This window comes from Scardinius erythrophthalmus, assembly GCF_964197995.2.
Source record: "Scardinius erythrophthalmus genome assembly, chromosome: 5".
Taxonomy (NCBI): Eukaryota; Metazoa; Chordata; class Actinopteri; order Cypriniformes; family Leuciscidae; genus Scardinius; species Scardinius erythrophthalmus.
This window is the reverse complement of record NC_138225.1, coordinates 8,713,449-8,734,872: the sequence shown is the minus strand read 5'-3', so window position 1 is coordinate 8,734,872 and position 21,424 is coordinate 8,713,449. Positions and strand designations below refer to the sequence as shown.

General features: G+C 38.6%; 2 protein-coding genes across 2 annotated transcripts in view; one reads left to right on the top strand and one right to left on the bottom strand.

Annotated features, from left to right (window-relative positions):
• Nucleotides 1-41: 41 nt before the first annotated feature.
• Nucleotides 42-5,513, top strand: p2rx2 (purinergic receptor P2X, ligand-gated ion channel, 2; the record flags this gene model as incomplete). The annotated part of the gene is made up of 12 exons (XM_081365715.1): nucleotides 42-181; nucleotides 762-897; nucleotides 1,121-1,192; nucleotides 1,298-1,373; nucleotides 2,105-2,201; nucleotides 2,292-2,372; nucleotides 3,305-3,443; nucleotides 3,551-3,681; nucleotides 3,955-4,045; nucleotides 4,131-4,196; nucleotides 4,425-4,502; nucleotides 5,418-5,513. The coding sequence occupies 12 exons, from the start codon at nucleotides 42-44 to the stop codon at nucleotides 5,511-5,513; spliced, it is 1,203 nt and encodes a 400-aa protein (XP_081221841.1).
• A 6,855-nt stretch (nucleotides 5,514-12,368) lies between these two features.
• The window catches only part of pole (polymerase (DNA directed), epsilon), a 33,362-nt gene continuing 24,306 nt past the window's right edge, over nucleotides 12,369-21,424 (bottom strand). Inside the window, exons 34-49 of the mRNA XM_081365776.1 lie at nucleotides 21,254-21,407; nucleotides 21,015-21,121; nucleotides 20,439-20,615; nucleotides 19,097-19,320; nucleotides 18,505-18,725; nucleotides 17,651-17,855; nucleotides 17,382-17,555; nucleotides 16,893-17,018; nucleotides 16,642-16,774; nucleotides 16,311-16,515; nucleotides 15,738-15,869; nucleotides 14,551-14,744; nucleotides 13,747-13,947; nucleotides 13,414-13,539; nucleotides 13,206-13,295; nucleotides 12,369-12,639 (exon numbers count right to left, since the gene is read on the bottom strand). Of these exons, the coding sequence (XP_081221902.1) occupies nucleotides 12,538-12,639; nucleotides 13,206-13,295; nucleotides 13,414-13,539; nucleotides 13,747-13,947; nucleotides 14,551-14,744; nucleotides 15,738-15,869; nucleotides 16,311-16,515; nucleotides 16,642-16,774; nucleotides 16,893-17,018; nucleotides 17,382-17,555; nucleotides 17,651-17,855; nucleotides 18,505-18,725; nucleotides 19,097-19,320; nucleotides 20,439-20,615; nucleotides 21,015-21,121; nucleotides 21,254-21,407 (2,571 nt within the window). The 3' untranslated portion in view covers nucleotides 12,369-12,537. The remainder of the gene's footprint in view (nucleotides 12,640-13,205; nucleotides 13,296-13,413; nucleotides 13,540-13,746; nucleotides 13,948-14,550; nucleotides 14,745-15,737; nucleotides 15,870-16,310; nucleotides 16,516-16,641; nucleotides 16,775-16,892; nucleotides 17,019-17,381; nucleotides 17,556-17,650; nucleotides 17,856-18,504; nucleotides 18,726-19,096; nucleotides 19,321-20,438; nucleotides 20,616-21,014; nucleotides 21,122-21,253; nucleotides 21,408-21,424) is intronic.

Genomic DNA, 21,424 nt, shown 5'->3' with positions numbered 1-21,424 from the left:
AGACATTCATTTTGCAGGAACAAGCAAGGAATTTGATAAAAATGGGTTGTCTAGAATTCCTTAAAGACTTTTTCCTGGGTTTCTGGGACTATGAGACTCCACAAGTTATGGTGGTGAAGGACAGAAAACTAGGGGTCATATACAGAGCTGTGCAGTTCCTGGTGATCACATATTTCATTTGGTAAGAACCTACTTTCCTCTGTCTCTGTTTTTTAACTAAAAAATTACCTTTAGTCAATCAACAAAATTGATACTTTTAATTGGTCATTAATTATCTTTATTATATTTGCCTCTGAGGGAGAAAACTGCAGAGCAACATCACGGAAACTCAAAATAGAGTAATTTCAATGTCTCTTGTCTTGAGTTTGTACTATAAACCTTTGCCTACAAAGGACTGGAGTGGGTTTTTTTTTCTGCATCTTGAAGAAGACAAAATATATGCAGTAGAAATGCAACAAAAATGTCAATAGCAATAAATAAGTGATATAGAGATTAATGCATCCTTATATAAATATTATGAAATGTCAAATCTAATGAGTTGTTCTTATGGTTATTCATATCTGATTTACAGACGTTTTACAGAATAATAAATTCTGTGAATTTATAGTTTTGGTTTTTGCATTTTCATTTATATCTTTGAATATGTTTAATCTTCTAATGTTGAATTTATAGTTCATGCAGCATTGATTCTGTTATGAAGGTGTTTTGCTTTTAAAGTCTGCAAATAATGGATGGATTGCTGTTATGTTTTATGTGTGCAGGTATGTATTTATCAGTCAGAAAGCATATCAGGAGACTGAGACGCGTCCAGAGAGCTCAGTGTACACCGAGATGAGAGGTGTGGCCATGCTGGGAGACTTCGTTCAGGACACTACAGAATATGTCAGACCATCTGAGGTGAGGGACCAAAAAAAATAATAAATTCATAACATTACATCATCCGTTTTTTACTTGAAGAAAGTTTCCAGGGCAGACCAGTTACCCTTTATTACTTCAGATACTGTAAAGTGATCAAAAATCATATTTTCCCTGCTAGATCATAATATATAATCTTACTTGGTCAGCATTATATTAATTGGTTGTAAACTGATTAGAAACAAAATCATTTCTTCACGCACAGGGTGGTGATGTGATTAGTACAATTCTTAGAAGAGAAGTGACGTATGATCAGACGCAGGGCACATGTGCCGAGGTGAGAGCAAAAACTCAACAACAATATAAATACAAAGTATTCATGTTTTGGTTGGAATGCTTGGTCTGAGTCAAACAGCAATTTTTTTCTTCTTTGCTTTTTCAGCATTACAGTGTCGCTAATGCAAACTGCACAAAAGATTCTGACTGCACTCAAGGGGAAATTGATTTTGATGGTCATGGTGGGGTTTACATTCATAATACATACATAATACATACATACATACATACATGCCTGCATACAGTGGGGTCCAAAAATCTGAGATCGCTAGTTTAAAGTCACCATGAAATCAAAATATGGAATTTTATGGAATTTTCCAGTATTTGTTATAAATAATTTATCTGCACATCATTATTTTTGTATTCATATTTCCACGTAATCTTTAAGCAGAATAACTTTCCTCGTGCAGCGACATCTCTTCTCTGATGACGTGTTTACTGGCGAGAGGGCGGGGCAACCTGTCACTCAAATGAAATCCACCAATAGCAAACCACAACTATCCAAATAATTCCTGATGGACAAAATCAAGTCCCGCCCTACATTTTTTCTTTTTTGAGAAACTGTTACACTTGTTGCAACCATCACAATAGGGAAGAAAAGACAATCGCAACTTCCGTTTCATGCCGACTTTAATATTAAACTTATTCTCATTTGATGCAATTTCTCAATACAAAAAAAATTCAACATTAAAAAAAGAAAATGTATATGACTGTCAGAATTTGCTATAATTACTGCAGCACAAATGATTATTTTTGTATTTAAGTCCAAATCGAAATAAATTAATTAATTAAAAAAAGGTTTTCAGTTGATGGCCCACTGTATAAATATGAATACCAAAATCACTTCAGCAAGTCTCAGAATAGTTTGAATATGACTTACAGTATATCAACATGTGAACTTGTTTTTGAATAGGTCAAAGAACAGGACGGTGTATACCATACTACAACTACACATTCAAGACCTGTGAGATCAAAACCTGGTGTCCCATTGAGGAATATGCTGTTGTCAGGTATTGCGCTTTAATTAATTGATAAGTCAAAAAAAAAAAAAAAAAAATCAAGCAGAGAAATGCACTAAAATGTCTTTCCTGTCTCCACAGGGAACCAGCTTTGGAAAAAGCCATTAATTTCACAGTGTTTATTAAGAATGCCATCCATTTCCCAAAGTTTAAAGTTCTGAGGTACGGTTATGAGTTTCAGAATATCTCATAAATCAGAGGATGTTTATCCAAAGCCACCATGTTTTTTTAACATTTGACCAAAATGTGAATGTGAATTTTGTGTGACTAAAAAGGCATATAGAGTGGCATTTCGTGGGTTTGCATATAGAGTGGCAAACCCAATAGGATTTTCCATTGGCTTTTGGATTATTGTAGGAAATAAGCTCTGTGACCAGCAAAAGTGAGTGAATGTTTCTTACACATTCTGTTCATCATGATAATCTTCACAAATGAACACAACTTCTATGAATTTTGAAGTCTAAAAATAATTTCCAGGAGTAAAAAGGTAAACGTAGACTATAGAATGACACCATGATCACATGACTACCATCAAGTCTTTGGGATGTGCTGGAGGAGACTTTACAGAGTGCTGGACTCTTGCATTGTCAATACAAGATCTTAACCAAAAATGAATGCTCCTCTTGATGGAAACAAACGTTTTGATGTTATTTTCATCAAGAGGTGCAACCACTTTCATGGTTGTTTAAGAAATGAAAAGCTACACACTCCATCAATTAGGGTTAGAAGAACTGTTGCCAAACATGTAAGATGCTAGAAACATAATAATCACTGCAATAATGATCCAATCATTGACTCTTAAGCATTTGCCAATTTAAATCCAAACAGCAACTTTTTTTTTTTTTTGTCTGGGCAATGTCTCTAGAGCTTGTGTAAACCAAAACCCCCCAAAAATCCCATTTACTTCAGGACAATGGAACCGGAAGTGCTAATTCGTTTACGTGTTTTGGCCTACAATTTTTTTTTTAAATTTCCCTGCAGCACTCTATAGTAAACATGATCAGAAATTCCTATATACAGTATCAATCAATCAATTTGTGTTATTTGATCTTAAAAATCTTTTGATCTAAAGTGAAATTGCCCATGGTTTACAGGGGCAATATCAAACCAAACAAGCCAAAGAAGTTGTTACGGTGTCATTATCACCCGGAGACCAACCCTTATTGTCCAGTGTTCAGCCTGGGCTTCATCGCAGCGCAAGCTAGAGAGAAATTCAGTGAACTTTGCTTAACGGTATGTATACGGTCTGTTGTCAAACAGCACACCAATCGTTTTTCTGCATTTTTACGCAACAGTAACCTTTCTATATGTAAGTTTAATGTATGTGTTAATGTGTCTAGGGCGGAATAATCGGCGTGTTAATTAACTGGAAGTGTGATTTTGATGTGGATCCCTCAAAGTGCATTCCAACATACTCATTCAGAAGTCTGGACATGAGAAAAAACCTGCCCAGCTCAGGTTACTACGACAGGTACGGCTACTATTAACTGGTGGGACAATTAACAGGAACTTCCGTAATTGATTGTCATTTAAAATAAAGATCACTTGATCATTAACATTACTATAGCATATGCAGGACATTACATTTACATTTTACATTTAGTAGACGCTTTTGTCCAAAGCGACTTATAATTTAGGACTAAATTAAGCGAGTCATCGTGAAGAGGCAAAAACAACGCAAGAAGTTCAGCACATAGTTGTTTCATCATTATTCTATAATAATAATAATTTGTTTACTTTTCAGGTTTGCAAAATATTACCATAAGGATGGTGTGGAGTACAGAACACTCATTAAAGCCTATGGGATTCGCCTGGATGTCATTGTTCATGGACATGTGAGACCGTACAGGAAGTACATTAGTGCCTGTCTGACATGCTGACTGCACATACGCCTAATATTGAAACAGTATTTCCTTTCAGGCTGGAAGATTCAGTCTGATTCCAACTATCATCAACACAGTCACGGCCATGACGTCAGTGGGAATTGTAAGTTTTTCCTGAATGCATATTAAAAACATGGTCATTTGGGGTTAAAATGTGTGCGATAATGACAAGGATAGCAGACATAAACACTTCGCAAATTGCATTATGGGAATTATTCTCAGGTTTCGCTCAAAGCGCTTGATCTGGCGTAACCCTGATGGAAAAAGGAAAGTGGCATCTATGGACATATACAGCTTGTCCTCACGCTTGATCTTATTTTTTCTCGTCTAGTGCTCAATCATCTGTGACTGGATCATGCTGACGTTTATCGATAAGAATGAAGTCTTCAGTGATAAGAAGTTTGATGATGTAAGTCAAGCAGGATGGAGAAGAAATTGAACTGACACACTGAAAAAAAATTGGTGTAGGATTTACTTTGAAACAATTTTCACTCAGAAATTGCTAGTAAATAATAAAAAAATGATTACAGAGAGTAGCACATTGAGTTAAATATGAATTTATGAAGCAGAACGTCTTCACTTGTAAAGCATATTCCAGTAATCTTTTATTTACAACTGGTGTGTGTGGTTAGAAAGTTATGGAAACTTGTTTCCGCCACGGAATAAAAAATGTAAAAGATAATTCTTGCGACTTTTTTTTCTTACAATTGAGATATAAAACCAGAATTGCGTGACATAAAGTCGCAATTGTGAGAAATAAAATCAGATTTGCAAAATATTTCTCGCAATTCTGAGTTTTCTCATAATTGTGAGTTATAAAGTCAGAATTGCGAGATAGTAAGTCAGAATCGCAAGATATTAAGTCGCAATTGTGAGAGAATAAAAATAAGGATTGCGAGTTTATATTTTGCAAGTCTGAATTTATAACTCGCAATTCTGATTTTTTTTCTCGCAATTGCGAGTTTATATCTTGCAATTCTGACTTTATTTCTCGATTCTGACTTTATAACGCACATATTTGCTAGTTGCTATACATGTATGTAAAAAGTTGAAATGACCTTTTTTTTAATTCAGTGGCGAAAACAAGCTTCCATAATATTTCTAATATGACTAATATCAAATATTCGAAAGAGTTTGGCAAATCAGACTATAAATGTATAAGCAGTATTTTTATCATGTTATATTATATTTATGTTCTCTAATTATCATCTGTTCGCCTTCATGCCAAACCATTGACTTTCTTCCTTCCATGGAGGAAATGGGTGGATTATTTTCTTTTTCTTGAACAGGTTAATCAAAAGCCGTTTCTATTTTGTTTAACCAGGTCTCCAAGCAACCCAGTCAGCCAATGACAACAGACCTCACGCTTACAAGCTATGGCTCCACCCACTCTGACCTCTCAGATGGTGTGCCACTGTAAAACATCCTGCCACCACCAAAACCGCTCCAGTCACGGCATGCCATGCCTAATATAGAGTATAGTACAGTATTTTTACCTAAAGGACTGGATATTTTCCTGTCTGAGGAAAAGAAGTGTGGAATACAGCACAAAATGCCATATCTGAATATAGAAAAGCTTAAAAAAACATGTAAAACCACATATGTAGCTTCGCTTCAATAAATATTAAACACTGATCAACAATTGACTTGCTTTTTTAATTCATCTACACAACAGGTTTGCATGCTTCTTCCATCTTTGAACAATCATGGAACATTAAATGTTTTACTTCTGTAAAGTGACATTATTTCAATGAAAAGGAATATTCATTAAGTAAAAACTCATTGAATATTGTGTCTCATGATTTGATTTCCAGGATCTAAAGCAGCACTTGATTTTGATCAGACTGTTAAAATATTGACAATCTTTGGAATAGCGTGCTCAGACAAATCCCACAAAATAAACATGACAGATTTTGATTTCATGTTGACTTTAAAGTTTGACACTGAACTTATCTGGTGAATTTTTTTTTTTCTTTTTTTTTTTTAAGTTGGTATGAAAAGGAAGTTGTGATAGTCTGTTCTTTCTCTATTGTGATGGATATCCGAGTAAAACGGCTTCTCGGACAAGAAAAAAAATGTAGGATGGGACTTGATTGTATCCCTCTGGAATTGATTGGGTCATTGTGGTCGTTTGCTATTGGTGGATCTCGTGTGAGTGACAGGCTGTCCCGCCCTCACGCCAGTAAACACATCATCACAGAAGAGAAGAGTTAAAAAAAAAAAAAAAATGATGTGCACAGATAAATCATTTATATTAAATACGGCAATACTCTATATAAAAAATAAAATCAAAACAGAAATTGTCAATTTTGATTTCATGGTGACTTTATGTACTGGAAAAGATCAATCTGTTCCCAAATAATCACCTCCTTTCCGGGAGCCCACATGCATCAAAAATCATCTTGCATAAGGAAAGATGAGATGGTTTCTCAGAAGAGAAGCACTCGCACTGCTAACAACTCCTCTTGTGATATTGGTTACAGTAATGAAATTTAGGGGAAGAGAAATTGCGTCTGCCAAGATCTCTAAATGTGATTAATAGAAACCTATCGATTTATGCAGCTCACACATTTGAGGTTTATGGATCAGTCTTTTAAGTAGGGTGCATATAAAACCTCATCTCCAGACAGGACGAGAGACTGAAACCAGATGCTAAAGAGGATGGACAAACAAATGAACTTAGCAGGACTATGTAACCGTTAGTCTACAGCATTCTTATATAGACTACTTACAACACTTATTTTAGTTTATTCAAATTAGAAGACAAGTAAACCTATTTCTAATTTATGAATTTTTACCCAAGTTGTTGTCAAACCTTAACCATTCTATTTTTTATGATTTACAACCATTTTTTATGTATTTGAAGCATCTTATGCTCACCAAGTCTCCATTTATTTGATTCAAATACGGTAAAAAATATTTTTTGAACAAAAAGCATAAAAAAGCATTTTTTGTAACAATGTAAAAACTTTTGATCAATTTAATGCATCCTTGCTGAATAAAAGTATTCCTTTACAATAAGGTCTCAATAGTTAACATTAGCAATTGCCAATGCATTTTTTACAGTATTTATTAATCTTTGTAAATGTTAGTTAATAAACCACTGTTCATTTCTATAGTTCATATTAGCTCAGCTTGATTTCATCAATGCATTAGTAAATGTTGAAATTTATATTCATACATTTTTATTTATAAAGCTCCTTTCCCAAGCTCAAGGTTGCTGTACATTACAAGATGATCGTAAAAACATATTAATAGATGCTTTAAAAATACTACTCTTCATTGTTAGTTCATGTTAACTAATGTTAAGAAATGGAACCTTATTGTAAAGTGTTACGAAAAAAGAAGAAGAAAATAAATACATACATTTAAATATATTTACTGATCATAACCTTTTGACTGGTAAAGTTTATCAACAACTCCAAAGCAACATTAGTGATCCCCCACTGAACTAGATGTACCGCATCACGGTACAAAATATGACCGCCGCTCAGGCCTGCACTGGCTTTCCACAAAAATAAATGACGTGGAGTAATTTGGCTGTATTGCGTGTTTATGTATATACCTAAAAAAAAGTAATAGTATGTGCATGTCTGTGTGTGTGTGTGTGTGTGTGTGTGTGTGTCTGTGCGTGTATGTATGTGTGGGTACATGTGTGCGCGTGTGTGTGTGTGTGTCTGTGCATGTGGATTTGTATGTGTGTGTATGGGTGTGTGTCTGTGCGTGTGGATGTCAGTGTGTGTGCATGCTTGCATTTGTTTGTATTCCTGCATGTGTGTGTGTGACAGTATCATCCTAAACCAGCAACCCTTCGCTCAACAGCACCATCTACAGGCCGATGAGTGTACAGTCACTAAATGTGCACATAAATGAATTTATTTTATACCCCCCCATGGATGAAATTCTACAAAACTTAGCAGAGGATACCCCCAGAAGATGTCAAGTTAATCATACACATGAAATATGGTGCAGTTCTGAACATCTCCACTGAAGATAGGGGCGATTAAAGCAGAATAATATTGCATTTTCATTTTTTATGGGAGGGGCGCAAATCACAAATGAGTGATTATGGGCTAGGTTGATGTGGGCCCTTAAGAGCAACATACCATAAAAATTTCTTCATCCTCGGTGCCACGGTTCAGGTAGTTATTTAGGAAAAACTGCATTTTTTGGGGTTTGGGGGGGGCCAGCGCGGGGGGGGAGTGGCCCCCGGGGACCAAACGAAATTTTTCCGTAGAAGTCTAGTGGGGCTACATGCCCACCAAATTTCATGTTCCCCGGTGTTTCGGTGTCCCTGGTATCGTTGACGAAAAATTTACGGGGGCCCCAGCGCGGGGGGGGGGGGGGGGAAGTGGCCTCCGGGGACCAAACGAAATTTTTCCGTAAAAGTCTAGTAGACCAACATACCATAAAAATGTCTTCATCCTCGGTGCCACGGTTCAGGTAGTTATTTAGGAAAAACTGCATTTTTTGGGGTTTGGGGGGGCCCAGCGCGGGGGGGGGAGTGGCCCCCGGGGACCAAACAAAATTTTTCCGTAGAAGTCTAGTGGGGCTACATGCCCACCAAATTTCATGTTCCCCGGTGCTTCGGTGTCCCTGGTATCGTTGACGAAAAATTTACGGGGGCCCCAGCGCGGGGGGGGGAAGTGGCCCCCGGGGACCAAATGAAATTTTTCCGTAAAAGTCTAGTAGACCAACATACCACAAAAATTTCTTCATCCTCGGTGCCACGGTTCAGGTAGTTATTTAGGAAAAACTGCATTTTTTGGGGTTTGGGGGGGCCCAGCGCGGGGGGGGAGTGGCCCCCGGGGACCAAACGAAATTTTTCATTAGAAGTGTAGTGGGGCTACATGCCCACCAAATTTCATGTTCCCCGGTGCTTCGGTGTCCCTGGTATCGTTGACGAAAAATTTACGGGGGCCCCAGCGCGGGGGGGGAAGTGGCCCCCGAGGACTAAACAAAATTTTTCCGTAAAAGTCTAGTAGACCAACATACCATAAAAATTTCTTCATCCTCGGTGCCACGGTTCAGGTAGTTATTTAGGAAAAACTGCATTTTTTGGGGTTTGGGGGGGCCCAGCGCGGGGGGGGGAGTGGCCCCCGGGGACCAAACGAAATTTTTCCTTAGAAGTCTAGTGGGGCTACATGCCCACCAAATTTCATGTTCCCCGGTGCTTCGGTGTCCCTGGTATCGTTGACGAAAAATTTACGGGGGCCCCAGCGCGGGGGGGGGGAAGTGGCCCCCGGGGACCAAATGAAATTTTTCCATAAAAGTCTAGTAGACCAACATACCATAAAAATTTCTTCATCCTCGGTGCCACGGTTCAGGTAGTTATTTAGGAAAAACTGCATTTTTTGGGGTTTGGGGGGGCCCAGCGCGGGGGGGGAGTGGCCCCCGGGGACCAAACGAAATTTTTCCTTAGAAGTCTAGTGGGGCTACATGCCCACCAAATTTCATGTTCCCCGGTGCTTCGGTGTCCCTGGTATCGTTGACGAAAAATTTACGGGGGCCCCAGCGCGGGGGGGGAAGTGGCCCCCGGGGACCAAATTAAATTTTTCCATAAAAGTCTAGTAGACCAACATAGCATAAAAATTTCTTCATCCTCGGTGCCACGGTTCAGGTAGTTATTTAGGAAAAACTGCATTGTTTTGGGTTTGGGGGGGCCCAGCGCGGGGGGGGGGGAGTGGCCCCCGGGGACCAAACGAAATTTTTCCTTAGAAGTCTAGTGGGGCTACATGCCCACCAAATTTCATGTTCCCCGGTGCTTCGGTGTCCCTGGTATCGTTGACGAAAAATTTACGGGGGCCCCAGCGCGGGGGGGGAAGTGGCCCCCGGGGACCAAATGAAATTTTTCCGTAAAAGTCTAGTAGACCAACATACCATAAAAATTTCTTCATCCTCGGTGCCACGGTTCAGGTAGTTATTTAGGAAAAACTGCATTTTTGGGGGTTTGGGGGGGCCCAGCGCGGGGGGGGGGGGAGTGGCCCCCGGGGACCAAACAAAATTTTTCCTTAGAAGTCTAGTGGGGCTACATGCCCACCAAATTTCATGTTCCCCGGTGCTTCGGTGTCCCTGGTATCGTTGACGAAAAATTTACGGGGGCCCCAGCGCGGGGGGGGAAGTGGCCCCCGGGGACCAAACGAAATTTTTCTGTAAAAGTCTAGTAGACCAACATACCATAAAAATTTCTTCATCCTCGGTGCCACGGTTCAGGTAGTTATTTAGGAAAAACTGCATTTTTTTGGGTTTGGGGGGGCCCAGCGCGGGGGGGGAGTGGCCCCCGGGGACCAAACGAAATTTTTCCTTAGAAGTCTAGTGGGGCTACATGCCCACCAAATTTCATGTTCCTCGGTGCTTCGGTGTCCCTGGTATCGTTGACGAAAAATTTACGGGGGCCCCAGCGCGGGGGGGGGAAGTGGCCCCCGGGGACCAAACGAAATTTTTTCTGTAAAAGTCTAGTAGACCAACATACCATAAAAATTTCTTCATCCTCGGTGCCACGGTTCAGGTAGTTATTTAGGAAAAACTGCATTTTTTGGGTTTGGGGGGGCCCAGCGCGGGGGGGGAGTGGCCCCTGGGGACCAAACGAAATTTTTCCTTAGAAGTCTAGTGGGGCTACATGCCCACCAAATTTCATGTTCCCAGGTGCTTCGGTGTCCCTGGTATCGTTGACGAAAAATTTACAGGGGCCCCAGCGCGGGGGGGGAAGTGGCCCCCGGGGACCAAATGAAATTTTTCCGTAAAAGTCTAGTAGACCAACATACCATAAAAATTTCTTCATCCTCGGTGCCACGGTTCAGGTAGTTATTTAGGAAAAACTGCATTTTTTGGGGTTTGAGGGGGGCCCAGCGCGGGGGGGGAGTGGCCCCCGGGGACCAAACGAAATTTTTCCTTAGAAGTCTAGTGGGGCTACATGCCCACCAAATTTCATGTTCCTCGGTGCTTCGGTGTCCCTGGTATCGTTGACGAAAAATTTACGGGGGCCCCAGCGCGGGGGGGGAAGTGGCCCCCGGGGACCAAACGAAATTTTTCTGTAAAAGTCTAGTAGACCAACATACCATAAAAATTTCTTCATCCTCGGTGCCACGGTTCAGGTAGTTATTTAGGAAAAACTGCATTTTTTGGGTTTGGGGGGGCCCAGCGCGGGGGGGGAGTGGCCCCCGGGGACCAAACGAAATTTTTCCTTAGAAGTCTAGTGGGGCTACATGCCCACCAAATTTCATGTTCCCCGGTGCTTCGGTGTCCCTGGTATCGTTGACGAAAAATTTACAGGGGCCCCAGCGCGAGGGGGGAAGTGGCCCCCGGGGACCAAACGAAATTTTTCCGTAGAAGTCTAGTGGGGCTACATGCCCACCAAATTTCATGTTCCCAGGTGCTTCGGTGTCCCTGGTATCGTTGACGAAAAATTCAGTAAGGTGACGGGAAAAAAAAAAAAAAAAAACTTTGACAATCCCTATATGACCGCTTTCGCTAGCTACGCTAGCGGCGGTCATAATTATGCAGCACTTTTAATTATTTTTCTTTTTTATTTAATATTTATTGCTATTATAAAAAATATATATATACTGTATATATATATCAGGGTTTTAAACTGCATTTAGACATGCTTCAAATGTACAAAGTCGTACCAGGACATGCTCCAGGGTCACACAAAACTGTAAAACTTGTAAAATAACAAATGTAAAACAAACAGTATAAAATAACAAATGAAATATGATTAGATAATTCATTTTTTAACAAGCATGTTCTGAATGAAGCACCAACTATGAAGGAAAATAAAACTCTTTTAAAGCGTTTCAGACCCTATTCTGAAGAAAATGCTTTTTGCTCTTACATTTCAGTAAGTGTGAGTGCAGCAATGCCAATTCGCAATGGTTGGATTTCACATTGCACAGCATGTCATACATCTCCATGACGTCCAGGTCTTTGCCTCAGAGATAAGAAATCTAATTATAATGTGGTAATGTAAAGTGGGAAGGCAGAGCTAGGGAGCCAGGCAGTGATGTGGACATCTCATTAAGTTAAACTGGCTATTGCAAACCTCAAATAGCCCTATATGTGGTTACAGAAACTAAAAGCCATATTCTTTACAGAATTAAACTCATAAACGTCAAAAAGAGGTGATATCCAAATGGACTATTACCACAGGGACATATTAGTTGCCACTGTGAGAAAGAGCCGTATCATTGCAGATTCAATTAGTAACCATAATGACCAAAATCATCATTTACACTTGGTTACTTAGGAAGTAATGATTGAAGATCATTTTCAAAAGTGAATTCTTCATATACAAAAATATTTATTAACACACAAATAAAAAAGGTCCATTACCAAAACATTTCCCGTTATAATGTACACAAACTTCAAATGAATTCAGATCTGTACAAATGGCACAAACACACATAGTTTGGCACAACCGATGGAGAGCATCAGGTGAACAGCATCTATGCGTTCATACTAAGGACCCAGTCAATGGTCTCTAGCAGGAAGCTCATATTATAGTGGGCGGCAATGTTCCGGAACACTTCCACCTGCTCAGAGAAGCTCTGCAAACACATCCAAACAAGTGCAAATGAGAAAACATGACAGGTGGCCATTGGCTGTAAAGCATCCACTACCATTTGGGTTTGGTAATATTTGTTAACGCCTTTGAAAGAAGTATCTTATGTTCAACGAGGCTGCATTTATTTGATAAAAAAAAAAACTGTAAAATATTATTACAATTTAAAAGTACTGTTTTCTATTTTAATATATTTAAAAATGTAATTTATTCATGTGTTGGCAAAGCTGAATTTTCAGCATCATTACTCCAGTCTTCAGTGTCACATGATCCTTCAGAAATCATTCTAATATGCTGATTTGCTGCTCAAGAAACTTTTATTATAAATGTTGAAAATGGTTGTGCTTGAGTGTTTTTTGATGAGTAGAAAGTTCAAAAGAACAGCATTTATTTGAAATGGAAATCTTTTCTTCCATTATAAATATCTTTAGTGTCACTTTTGATCAATTTAATGCATCCTTGTTGAATAAAATCTTGCTGACCCCAAACTTTTGAACTGTAGTAATGCTAATACACAGAAGTATTAGCATATTATTATTATTACACAAGTACCTTTGTGGTGAAGCTGAGGTTGAAATCTCCAGCACAGCGGCAGTACAGCGGCATGTTTGCCTCCTTCACTCCTTTGCATTTGGCACATTCCTATGATGGGATAAAGTGCCATTTACAGAAGTGAAGGTCAATGGATGCGCATATACACATTAAACCTGGCAAAAACATAAATCTAAAACACTCTGAAAGTGGTAAATGTGTCTCTCACCAGGTCTTGTAGGGTGTAACTCATGAGTTTCTTCTGGAGCGCCTCCACCAGGGCCATTTCTATGGACTCTGTGTCATACTGGGCCTGACAGTTGGAACAGAACCACTGAGGAAGAACTGAACCATCCTACATGAGGAGAGAAGTGTGAAGAAAGAATATTATTGTCTTTTTTGGCTAGTTCGATCACATGACAAAAGAGTGAACATATAGCAAAACACCAAATAGTTGTAGCTTAACTCTTAAAAACCCTTAGTCAAACGTAAACATGAGTAGCAAACCATTAACCGCAGGTTTAAATATAACATACTTTAACAGTGAGAGTCAGGTTATTACCTGGGAAACCGCAGGGTCTTTGCAGAGGTCAAGGTCACGACAGAAGTTACAGTGGTGGCAGATGACCTCTGGCAGGACGTAGGACTTGCAGGGGTCACGGAACTGGGCGTCCTCTGAGAATTCTCCAACATCCACCAATCGCAGAAGATCTCGCTTCAGTTTGTTCACCTGATTGACAATGTTGGCGTCCAGAGAGAGCACCTGGAGGGACATTACGCACATAAAATATCTTAATTACAATGTTCAAAAGTGTGAGGTTTTTAATATTTGTGAAAGAAGTCTCTTATGCTCACTAAGGCTGCATTTATTTGATCAAAAATACAGTAAAACAGTAATATTGTGAAATATTATTACAATATAAAATAGCTGTTTTCTATTTTTATATATTTTAAAATGTCATTTATTCCTGTGATGCAAAGCTGAATTTTCAGCATCATTACTCCAGTCTTCAGTGTCACATGATCCTTCATTCTAATATGCTGATTTGATGCTCAAGAAACATTTATTATGATCATCAAATGTTGAAAATAGTTCGTGCTGTTTAATATTTTTGTGGATAATTGTGATTCTTTGTAAGATTATTTGATGATTTAAAAGTTCAAAAGAACAGCATTCATTTGAAACAATTTTCTGAAATGCCTTCACTGTTACTTTTGAGTTTTAGAAGTATGAAAGTATTCAGAAAAAACTCAAACTTTTGAATGGTAGTCTTGTGTAGAGATATATTGTTACAACTTTAAAACGCAGTTTAAAACACACACACAAAAAAACAACAACACATGAGCAAGAGGTGCATGTTGATACCTGGCAGACATATTTAATAAACTCCAGAGCGGGGTTATTGAGGGGCAAGTGAGAACCAGGAAGAACAGGAAACATCTCAGAAGGGAGTGTAACACTGCGAGTGCTCGACACTTTCTTCTGAATCTTCTGAGTGATGGTGAAAAAATTCTGTGTGAGTTCACTTGACACGTACTCCTGGGAGAACGTGATCAAACCTAAACACAACAGACACAAGAAAAATAACTACATGAGTGAATCTTGCAGAAGAGTAATGCTGGGTGGTATGACCAAAAATATAGATCATAGTATTTATTTAAGATTCTGGCTTTTTTTTTTTTTTTTTTTGATGACTGGACCTTTATATAGGCTTATACTGGCTTATTCTTTCTTTCAGGGGTACATAGAATATAAAACACTAATGTCAAACACAAATTTAGTTTATAAAACGAACAATTTAATTAATCTTTTAAAACGATGAATCTTTTTGGCAGGTTGTAACTAAGACATTTGAGTTTCTGCATTTTAATAAACAGAATTATTATTACTTGAAGTGCACTCTACTGTGTAATAGTAATGTATTTCGGTCATAATTTTTTTCAAGTTAAACTGAACTTTTAATTTGATGGGTTGTTGTGAAGAGCTTTGTGTTTCTGTATATATGATATGATGATAGTTTTATCAAGTGAAATGTTGAAATGCCCATGAAGTTCTCATATACTGAGACGGCAGACACTGAAAACACCACGAGCGCTTCAGTGTGTGTGTAGTAGATGAAACTGCAGCGAGTTTTCTGCATCACGGAAATCATAAGGCTCTACATGGTATTTGCTATGTTAAAGAGAGTTAGTTGTGTGGATTATTTATTGTTGTGTTATAAAGTTCACTAACCATTAGTAACAAGGGTATGCAGTTCATTGAGGTGCCTTCTCAATACAATCTACATATCTAAATGTATTGCTCTGCATGGCCAGTGAATAGATATAGCAATTGTTTCATCTACGCATTATTGCCCAGCACTACAGAAGAGAATTTTTTTTTTTTTATATATAATCTCTCTTGCAAAACATTTTATGTTTAATAACATGAACCATTAAAAGGATGCTTTTCAAGGTTTCATCTTTGATAATCTCATGGGAAGTTTATTTGAGCATACAATCATAAATAACCCATTACAAAAGCATATAAAGCTGAAACTTTATGTGTCTTACCAGGAAGTGCACTGACATCTCCAGTCGGCTGTTGGGATGCTTGGGTCGCTCCTCGTCTCTTAATGGGAGTAGCGCCAGGGGCGTTCCGCCGAAGCTCTTGTCTCATGCTGTGATAGACGGCTGCAATGTAGGCTGCAAACAACCAATCAATTATCATGATGAGAAATTATAAAAAAATTATAAATTCACCTGTAATGTTTCCTGAGCAGCAAATCAGCATATTTGAATGATTTCTGAAGGATCATGTGACACTGAAGACTGGAGTAATGATGCTGTAAATTCAGCTTTGATCACAGGAATAAATGACATCTTAAAAATATATTAAAATAGAAAACAGTTATTTTAAATTGTAATATTTCACATGATTTGTGTTTTTAATGTATTTTTTGATCAAATAAAAGCAGCCTTGAAGAACATAAGAGACTTCCTTCAAAAACATTTTTAAAATCTTACCGACAACAAACTTTTGATTGCTAGTGCACATGGAGCATAAAGACATAAAAGCGATTGCAGTTTTGGAAGGCTAAAAAGGACAGTGAGAATTTTGAAAACAAATGCAATCTGTAATGTTACCTGAAATGATCATAAGAAAGTATTTCTGACAGGATGCCGTCTGAGGAAGGTACTGCATGATGTTCCAGTTACTTTCAATCAGGTCTTCCACATCTTCTTCCCCGTCCTGTTCTTCATCCTCCTTTTGATTTTCTTCATCTTCATCCTCATCCTCACTTCCATCTCCCTCTGCTCCATCCTTTTTTGTCTTCTTTTCATTGCCATGCTAGAGTTGGTAAAAAATAAATTAAAAATAAATAAATGTGCGTTGAAACTCAACTTTAACGGTATAAAATTCACCAATCTTTTTACACTGAAAAATTCCAAGTTGTTTCTAGGCCTTGTGCTTTACCTCTCCATACAGAAGGCTAGAGGGCAGCTTTCCCTTCACTCCTCCATAGTTAGTAGGATCCATCCACAGCAGAAACTCCCAACAGCGTGAGAATGTGATGGACAGAGAGTGGAAGATTTCTTTCGAATGGATACTGACAAACAGCAAACAGAAAATGAATACAAAAGATTTAATACCAAAGTTGGGACTTCAGAGACTTGCACATTGCACAAGAAACTTGGATTACAGTCTAGACGCAAGGGGTTTAAAACCTGTTAGTGATATACTCCACGTATGCAATGGAGTCATCAATGCGTCGTTTCTTGGTGCAGAGGATGAGACGGTTGAAGTTTCCATAAATCACAGATGATCCCAGGCGCTTAAACTCTGCCACAAGTCTGGAACGTTTAAAATAAAGTGTTTAAAACCAGAAAAATATAAGTAGTCATCTTGTGGCTCAAACAGTAAAGCATGGTGCTAGCAACACCAAGATCATGAGTTTGATTCACAGGCAATACATAAACTGATCATTTATACATCGAAAGCTGTTTTGGGCAAAAGTATCTGCCAAATGCATACATGTTCATACCAGAACAGAAAGCTGCCTGGTTTGAAATTGACTGCTGTGAGCTGTGCTTCATACAGACAACAGATCTTTTCTGGCTGCAAAATTTCACTATGACCACACATCAATGGAGCAACTTTCTTTAACTCCAAACATCAAGTTGACATAAAACTGGTAGTCTGTAACCTGTACTCACTGTAGGAAGATCTTCTTCATCATGTTGAGGAGCGTGCGGTGCAGGGCCGGGTCGTACAGCAGAGAACTGGGTGATCGCAACCATCGATAAAAATGCATCACCTGGTTATCAGCGTAGACGTTATGATACTGCGTGATCTCTCGAACCCAACCAACAACCATACTCTTCAGAATCCTGCACAAGGATGGAAAACAGAATGAGTTTTTGCAACAAAACAAACAAAATGGTTTGATTGTGTTTACTAGCCTTACTCATTTACACATGCATACCTGAATGTGTTGGAGCAGAGCGCGGTCTCGTCATAGCTGGCCACCGCGTTTGTCCCCTGATTTCCTGACATCATTTCCTCCAGTGATGCATGCTGAATGACATCAAAGCTGACGCCCATGCTGGCCCCGCCTTCCATGTCGTTAACGTGCTGGGACTGCAGAATGGTGTTCACTGCCAAACTCTGAATATCCAACTCCACACAAACTGGAAAAATTGGCAAAAAGTACTTTATAGAGATATATTTTTAAAAGTAATATTTTTACTAATATTAACTTTTTAACCTGATACGTTATCTGTTCTTTAATATTGCGTCTACCGATATATATTTGGAGGGTCTCTAAAGAATAGCACATAATGATATTTATAGGTAAAGTAACTAATTGTTTTTTTTTTTATGCAGCATCAGTATTTTTTTTGTTGGTATAATTACACATTTTTTCAAATATAAGCCCTTAATTTCAAGTGAGAAATGAAATAAAATTATTTAAAAATAATACAAATATTTTTACCATAATTTTGCATAAATATTACATAAAACACCAGCAATTACTGTATTTAATTTAAAAAAGCATTTATTTATCACAATTTTGCATAAATATAATAAGATAAATAAAAGTGCCAGTAATAGTTATTTTTATTTATATTCATAATGCATATTATGTTTATTATTGTAGTAGTCTAATAATGACGTAGATGTGTCAAAAAGAAATAAAACAATTACAATAACAATAACTTAAGTGGATATTTAGGCTATACTGCCATCTCCTGCTACAAATGCAATATTCTCGCTGTGTCTTTAATATCTGCTGTACTCCTAGTCTGCGTGTCTGATCCTGTGTCTTAATTTGCTTACCTGTGGAGTAGCAGCCTTGGCTGTTGATCTCCATGGAGCCTCTCTCATCACTCTCCATCACCAGTCTGCTGTCGTCAGCCTCTTTCCCCCCAAGGTCCGGCCGTGCCGTAGGTGACAGCCACAACAGGTGGTTGTGCTTTCTCAGATGACGTGCAAGAAATAGATCTGATCCAAATATAGAAATATCCTGAGGCAGGTTTCCCACGGGAAGGTGATAGTACCTGCAGAGAGAAAGGACATTACAGTACATGAGTCTGAAGTCAGCTTCTCCTAGCATGCTCCGTGATGTAGATTTTTTGGGGAGGTTTAAAGGCACAGTATGCAAGTTTCGCCACTAGAGTTCGCTTATTCAAAACAATATCAAAGGCATAGCTTGATGATGCTGTGAATGAGCGTGTAATCATGGGAGTTGTCGTCTTCACCTCCACAGAGAAGAACACAACCCCAAACATTTTTCACACTGACTTGAGTGCAATTCATACTGTGCCTGAATAAAAAAAGATAGCTTTCTACACTAATTTAATAAGTCTTACCTCATGGTCAACTTGAAATAAAACCACTAGTATGACAGTGACAAATTTGTGTGGTGTACCTGGCCATATCAAAAGCCTGTGAGAGGCAGCTGTCCAGGTTCAGGTAGTGTTTGATCATGCGGCGAGCTCCGTGTCGTTGCCAGTCCAGTACATTGTAGCTTATCTCATCTATAACATGAACTGGCACCACCGGAAACTCCTCCAGTACAGTCATGCCGGCTGCCAGACGCCGCAGCTCCCAGTTAGACTGGACAGCGATCAGGGTCGGACCACGGCGCTCCTCCTGCACACACGTTCAGAAAAATGGCTGCTATTTATCTGCTGGACTGTGCAATTGGCTTTTTAATTTTTTTTTAAGTGTTTCTATCATGCTTTTTTTGCATATTACCTTTCATGTAGAGTGTAATATAACAGTTTGTGAATGTAAAAGGTCTGCAAAGTTTTTATTTGTTTAATACATTTTATTTATTTATCGTCTCCCAAATGAAAGAACCGATTCTGAACGGCCGAAACGAGTTGCCAGCAATTCCAGTCTTATTCCTGCACAAACCTATGGGTTTGTAACAAATCTATAATGCCAGCCTACAGGTTTCAAATCACAGATAGTGTACCAACTCTAGAATAAAGAAAGCTAAGGAAATTGGCTTTCTATTTACAAACATGAAAAAGACCTACCTTTATAATCACTAAAAAGCTGTCACTCATCTCAATTCATCGCAATCTATAAATCAATGAAGCTGGCTGCACAATCAATCTCTTATTTAGCCTACATTTATCTACACTTTGTAAGAAGTTAACTTATACTGATCAATGCTGCAAAAACACATTGTAAATGGAAACCTCTGACACTCTCAAGAGCGCAAACACCAAATCTGTTTAGCCATTTAGCTATTATTACGGAGAAAATCTGTTCCTAGACCAGCCGTTATGGGTAGCGTTTCCCTCTGAAAGCAATCAGAAGCAGCAGCAGTCAGTGGTTTAAGTGAAAAGGCTAAGCCTGGCCCAGCCTTACACACGCTCCACCCATGGCTGACTATGAAAAACATCTCAGACACTGTGAGAAAAGCAGTGATGCTGCAATATACAGTATATTAATAGCGTATGAAGAGTTCAGATGCAAAAGCCTCTAAGTGCCATCTGAAATTTTCTTCTAGAATGATCATTTTTATCAAGTTCGCATATTTAAGTTCAGTAATTTCACTTAAATGACAATGAATAGGTCATTTTCATTGGCATTTAAGTGAAATTACTGAACTTAAATATATGAGTTTGATAAGAATTATCATTCTAGAAGAAAATTTCAGATGGCACTTAGAGGCTTTTGCATCTGAACTCTTCATATATAGGTATACATATAAATAGCATAATAGGGTCACTTTAAATAACATTCGGAGGCCGTACCTTATAGTTGAGGAGAATGCGCTGCAGTGCACGGTAGATGGCTTTGATGTCATTTTCAGCACGCACTTCAAACTGATGTTTCTCAGGTGGCAGAAGCTCCTCTGTGGTCTTCTCCAGCAGTGCTGTGCGCTCTGCTCCGTACACTGAACTCAGGTTCGGCATCTGATTGCTACGTACCTAACATTTGGTGTAAATTACAGTAGTGTAAACTGCATCATCATCTTTGCACTGTGTATTTCTTGCAGGGCTGCACGATTAATCGAAATAAAACCAGCTGCGATTTTATTAAATAAATAAACCGCAATAAATATTAGCATTGTAATGTTACAGTTGTACTGTAAAATTACAGTACAATACTAAACAATAGTAATATTTCTTACTATGATTTATATTAATTTATTATCATAGTAATATTTATTATTTTGTTTGTTTTTATATAGTAATGATAATAAATAATAAAATCATAATAATACTTATCATATAGTCATATAAATATAACCACAAGATTTGGCTTATTTTGGTTTGTCTCCTAGTTGAGTTTTTAGTTTATTTTTTAAGCTAAAATGTGGAGCTTACCGTGTCAAGAACAAAGACACTGGCTTTACGTTGAGACGGTATGAAGAGGCCAAAGAGAGCCTTATGGCCCTGACTGTGATGGTACAGGTAAATGTGCCTTACACTGCCTGTAACACATAAAACACACCCAAACATATTTTTTAGCTTAAACACTATTATTTTTAGCCACTAAACAGATGCGCAAACATTACTATAGTGCATGTACACATTTTGAAACCAATTACAAGCAATTATCTCACCTGGCTCGAGGTAGCTGAACTGGGCCAGGGATCTCATCTCTAGGTGTTCCAGGTCAAAGGTGTCAGCCTCTCTGCCAGCCAGGGCTCTGACCACCTGTTTATTGACCATACACATGCAGCCCAGTTGGACCAGAGCCCTGAACAGCAGCGGAACCTACAGGTCGTGTGAGA